The sequence below is a fragment of the Phaseolus vulgaris genome, chromosome 8 (genome assembly GCF_051622355.1).
Source record: "Phaseolus vulgaris cultivar YP4 chromosome 8, ASM5162235v1, whole genome shotgun sequence".
Taxonomy (NCBI): Eukaryota; Viridiplantae; Streptophyta; class Magnoliopsida; order Fabales; family Fabaceae; genus Phaseolus; species Phaseolus vulgaris.
Window position 1 is genome coordinate 20,099,944 of NC_143505.1, and position 5,907 is coordinate 20,105,850.

General features: G+C 34.3%; 1 protein-coding gene across 1 annotated transcript; it reads right to left on the minus strand.

Moving 5' to 3' along the window:
• Positions 1–3,347: 3,347 nt before the first annotated feature.
• Positions 3,348–5,586, minus strand: LOC150025499 (uncharacterized). The gene is made up of 5 exons (XM_090294066.1): positions 5,143–5,586; positions 4,828–5,053; positions 4,308–4,744; positions 3,876–4,226; positions 3,348–3,791 (listed from the first exon to the last, which is right to left on the minus strand). The coding sequence occupies exons 1-5, from the start codon at positions 5,584–5,586 to the stop codon at positions 3,348–3,350; spliced, it is 1,902 nt and encodes a 633-aa protein (XP_090150192.1).
• Between the last annotated feature and the right edge of the window lie 321 nt (positions 5,587–5,907).

Below are 5,907 nucleotides of genomic sequence, written 5' to 3' on the forward strand. Positions count from 1 at the left end.
AAAGATAAGGAAGTAAATCACAACTAATTAATATATATTTATTTAATTAATTACAACTTTCTTCTTAATTCTGGAAAGAAAGTTTCGGATGTAAAATTGTTTTTGATTTCCGTGTTTTTTCACATTTATTGTATTGATTTTCAATTTTTTTTTTGTCACAATGAATATTTGCTTTTTTTTCTTGAGAAAATGCTTACATTTGCAGAATTCATGAAATAAAATTAAAATGAAATGAAGAAGAAAGCTGTCATCCATTAAGACTGTGAAATTGAAGGGTTTCATTATTACGACTGTCATCTTGGGGCACTAAAAGTGAATCTTATTGGAACAGAATTCTTTTACCTGCACCGTTATTAGATCAGTTGACCTAGAAACAATAACTATTAATATCTCTCCACCTTCTACCTATCTAGTTATCACACTTCCATCACATATATACCTATCTAGTTATCACACTTCCATCACATATATCAAGAAATTTTAGGATGTGTTTGGATTAGAGGGTGTGGGGAATGAAAAGTTGAGTGAGAGTGGAAGTGTGAAGAAAGTTGATGTTGTTTGGATTAGGGTATGTTAAAATGGATGTGTGAAAAAAGTTTATTGAAAATTGTGAGTGATGTGATAATTGTAAGAATATTATAAATTATTTTGAATAATAAAGTTTGTGAGATTACAATTTTACTCTTGAATATAAAAATAAATAAATAATGATTAATCCTATTTCATATTTTAGTTAATTATAATTTAAAATAAAAGTATAATTATATTATTTAACATTTTATTAATTAAGAATTATTTTTTATTTAAGTTAATTTATTTACATAATTTTAATATTATAAATGATTTTATTAATTATGTTATGTTATATATATACAAATATATATATAAAAATAATTTTAATAATAATTTTCATTATAATGAATAGCAAAAGGAATATATTTTAAAAAGAAAATAGAAATTTAGAATATAACATGAATATTAAGTAGGTGTCAAAATATATAATATAAAATCATTACATGAAGAACATAATAATGTTAATTAGAAAAAGAAAAGACATTCCTAGTAATAACATTTGAATCCTTCTTGTGGAAACCTTCAAACGGTTTTTTAGAAGACCTATCTTATTCCGTTGTATGATAATAATTTCATCTTTTTCATCGACAACGTCTTCAATGCACCATTTGAAAAAATTACAGCCTAGAACCATGCCACTTCTAATCTGTTTTGAAGAAAACAATAAAATTGAACAATGAATAAGTTTAAAATAACATTCTTAAGTTTATTTCAAACCTAATTGAATAAATTTTACCTTGTAGTTGGGACAACCCCAAAATTTTTTTCCCGCATTTTTTTGTGTTGTCGCTATTCTCAAAACAACAAATTGTCCACAATCACAAATAGGATCAACGAAGGCACTTGTGCTCCCAGTAGCATGGGTAAAAGTACCACGTTTTTGCACACTACAACCAGTACAACTAGATGACGACGTGTTGTGATACGCAGACATTAATGACACTTAACCAATGTTGTCAAAGTAATAAGATGGTAAAAAAGTTGCATTAAAAACAATATGATTATGTAAATGAGTAGCATGAAAAGTAGCATAAAAACCTTAACAATAACAATAACAATCAATGTGAACGTCAAAAATAACAATAACAATTTATTAATGTTCAACATGAAAATTAGAAATAAAAATAACAATGACAATAACATAATGATAAAACACTCAATGGCCTTGATGACGTCGAATGTCACTCGGAGTATCCTCAATTCTGTCCATCCTTTGATCAACCCTGTCAATTCGGGTATTTATGTTTTGTATGCCGGAAAAAAATTTGAGTTAACAATTCCCTTTGAGTGGGGTTTGCCTCCTCAGGTTGACCACCTTCAACATCTTGTGCTGACAATTCATCCTCTTCATCATCTTCTTCGTGTGCATGGTGAGGTCTACCAAGTTGCCATATGCCATTGACCTGGAATATATTTAATTTTGTCATACTTTTTTTGCCAAAGTAATGATTTCAGCCTAGCATTATTGCTTGTTCATTCGACAAGTCGAAGTCATACACCTGCAAGATCCTCGTTATCAAATTTGCATATGGGAGAGGCATCTTGTTATCCCGACATTTGATGATGTGTTGCATGATGTAATGAGGCCAATTAATGCGTACATTATTCTTGATTAACCACATCATGAAAATATCTTCATTTAGTAGTTGTGCATAGTTGTTTCCTCGAGGGCACAAGATATGCACCCATGTGTAATGCAACAGTCGGTCATTCATTTTCAGACTACTGACATTTTTGAGATTTTCACCTTCAACATCTTCACGAATCATGGACGATAATGCTAGACCTCGATCAAAATTCAGTTCCTCAGGGATCGTCCCAGGGGTTAACTTAAGACCGTCATACTGTAGATGAGCAATGGTCATCCAATCTATTTCTTTAATGTGTATCATTTTTCCACAAATCTCAATGGCAACGTGACCAACAGGTGTGAATTTTGCATTTGTATAAAATACTTTTACCAAATCCTCATAATACGGAAGATTAATTCCAAGGAAAGGTTGTAAACCTTGCCAATTCATAAGATTTTGGAATTCAAATCCTGGACCAGCAAAAAATGGAGTATGCATCACTTTTGGTGGTAATACTGCTCTTGCGTGAAAGTTCTTTTAAAAAACCACCATTTGATGCCTGGTACTAAAGTATCTTGAATAATCAAGAACTTCTGGAATCCTCGTTGGAGGAGGAGGAACGTCAACATCTTCTGCTGGAGATTTACCCTTACGGGTTCTATTACGTTTGTGGGATGATGATGCCATCTATAATGCAATTACTACAATAAATAACTAAACAGAAGTTAACATAATATTAGAAGTTAACATAATATCATAAAGCAATAGTGCAAGTTCAAAAAGCAAAATATTACATTGCTAATGAAAGTAGAAGTTCACAAAGCAAAATATTACATGTCCAATAACTAACAAAGACAGACAAATATTACATGTCCAGCTACTAACAAAGACAGTCGAATATTACATTAATAATAATTAAAGGTAACCCCCACGCAGAGATATGAAATCAATGCCTAGTCATAAATCCAAACAATGTTGTCATTCGACGCTCATATGGCATCCCAAATAGTTGCTTAACTCTTCCGGGATGGTCACATAAAAACTCATAGCATTGATCCATGAGTTGTTCATCTTGAATGAGTACTGGTATGAGGCATGGCGTCGATGGTGGTGTACATGCTCAACATATAGGTCGTTTCTTCGTCTAATTTCGGCAGCTATATCTTGAGCTGCCGTTGTTTGTGCACGAGCAATATTCACCAACTAAGAGGCATTTTCATTTCCATCCTTCATTGATGACACACATTGTTGAAGATTAGTATTCAACATTGCAAATTGTTCATCAATGTCGTCCATAGTGGGGCCTTTTCTCTTTGATCCTCGGGATGAGGATGTGCCCGCAGAGCCAGCAGATGGCATAGAATGAGTGTTTGATGGTGTGTCTGAAGGAGTGTCACTAGATTGGAATTGAGGAGCAGGTGATCGTGGGACATAGTCATCTGCCTCCTCAAAGTTCGGTTGTTCGGGGATATAATCCATATTATTCTCCCCAAGGTTGACACTGAAATTGGTCATGTCAGGAGGTGAATTGATGTCACGGGCTGTTCTGACCCGACTTCCCGTGGCTCTATCATTGGACCACAACTCCTCCATGAGGTCATAATGGCGAATGGGATTGAAACGCCATTTTGCTGCAGATGGTTTGGCCTACATACATTTCACATATTAGTATATGATGCGAAATGTGAAGTTAAATGTAATTGTTACGTAAAAAAGTACTTATCATTGTACCTTAATAAGCTCACTCCAAACTTCGTCCTCGGCTTCAAAAAGTTTGGTGGTCTGGTTCCATGCGAAACCACTCAATCCACCAAAAAAATCATGGATTTCTCTCCACCTGTCTTTCAGGCTTTTTTGCCGGTTCTTCACATTATTTTTCTTAATACCTGATAAACCAACCTCATTTAAAGCCATAACTATGTTAGTGTATCCTTGAGTGGTCCAGCTACCATCAATTCTACACCCTTTTCGTACCTCGTCAATCATTGCATTCAGCAAAATTAGGTCCATCTCCGTCGTCCACTTGGTGAACTCTCGATAAGAACCTGATGAATTTGAAGCCACATTTTTTCCGCGATCCATCTAATTAACTTAAATAAAGTTAGGATGACAAACATTTAAAAATGGTAGAAAATATATTATTTCATGAAATTAATTGTTTACATAATCTTGCCACATTTCGTTTGCTATAGCGTCCCTAATATCACATCCTATCCTGTAATCATGTTCACGAGCATGGGTGGTGCTTGGTTGGATATCTTGTTCTAACAATTCATTATCTACTTCTTCAAGCAGAGACTCATCATTGTCGATCCCGCGTAGAAAGTTATGCAGAATACAACAAGCTAAAACAATTTTTGTCATAGTATTCACATCACAATGTGGCGCAGTCCCACTGGCTATAATTGGAAAACGTTTTTTAAGCACCCCAAAGGTTCTCTCAATTACGTTCCTAAGTGATGAATGTCGATGATTAAACAACTCTTTTGCATTTTGTGGTCCTCTTCGCGAATATTCTTTCAAATGGTATCTCACCCCGCGATAAGGTGTTATTATATTTCGTTTTAACATAAAACCTGCATCACCAAGATAGTATTTTCCTACAAAGATTGTGGAAAGTTGGGTTAGTATATACTACTACAACCTTTTAATTCTTCTGCACACCCAATCCCCTATAACTAACCTTCTGGAATAACCAAAGGATTGCCTCGTCCCAAAGCATCTTTCAATATCCTTGAATCAGAGGCAGTTCCTTCCCAACCGGCTAACACATATGTGAACTTCATGTCAAAGTCACAGACTGCAAATATGTTTTGGGTTGACCAATCTTTTCTCCCTCGAAAGCGAGGCGCATCAGCACGTGCAACCTTAGCACGTACATGACTCCCATCTATGGCCCCTAAACAATCCTAATGTAAACAAAAATTCATAACTTTAATTAAACACAAACTAAAGAAGACATTACACATAATTTCAAGTAATGTTATTATCAACAAACCTTAAAGTAGGGGAAAAATCGACTGTTGTTAAGGATGTGTGGTTCTACAACCGTTCCATTTGGTTGAATTAAGAATTCACCCTCCAACCTTAAAATTGCACTCAAAACATTATGAAAGTGACGGGAAACTGTTTCTCCAGACCGATGGAAAAAGAATGACGCACTTCGATTCTTCACATTATGCCCAATAATGTGCAGAAATTTCGCTACTTGTTCTTCCACGGTTGATCGATATGCATCTTTAACAAGTCCAGTTCCCCGTATTCGTTCACATAATTTAATGAAAGCTTCCGGTCCCATGCGAATAATGTGACAAGATTGTTCAGTGTGAACCAAGTACTCCATCAATTCTTGTCTGCGACGCTCTTTTTGTGGTTGAGACTCACTGATACAGTTGCTTGTAGTAGGCACCGTGCGTAACAATTTCAATCCAAAAGCAATCATACAAAGAATTATGACTGATGCACCTTCATTATTTTTTTTATTTGTTCTTCGATTTGTGAAATTAAATTCATGTTCGCCACAACAAGATCGTCATAAATTGCAACTATTTCCTCAAAGTGTATCATCTCTGCCTCGTCATAATTTCTTTCCGAATTCATACCGAATGCGGTTACCGTATCGGTGTAAAAGTACACCAATACAGTTACCCTAAAACATACTTTTAATTACTTTTAATAAAAAAATTCATAAAAAGTACTATATCATTCAATAACATAATTTAATCAAACAACAAATAAATATAAACAAACCAAATAATTTATG

Bases quoted from the DNA above. Each gene is read 5' to 3' on its own strand.
- LOC150025499 (XM_090294066.1), bottom strand. From the start codon at position 5,586: ATGATTGCTTTTGGATTGAAATTGTTACGCACGGTGCCTACTACAAGC. The intron at 4,227-4,307 runs GTAAACAATTAA...TAAGTTAATTAG, and splicing joins ACGAAATGTGGCAAGATTAT to ATGGATCGCGGAAAAAATGT. The intron at 3,792-3,875 runs GTACAATGATAA...AAATGTATGTAG, and splicing joins TTTGGAGTGAGCTTATTAAG to GCCAAACCATCTGCAGCAAA.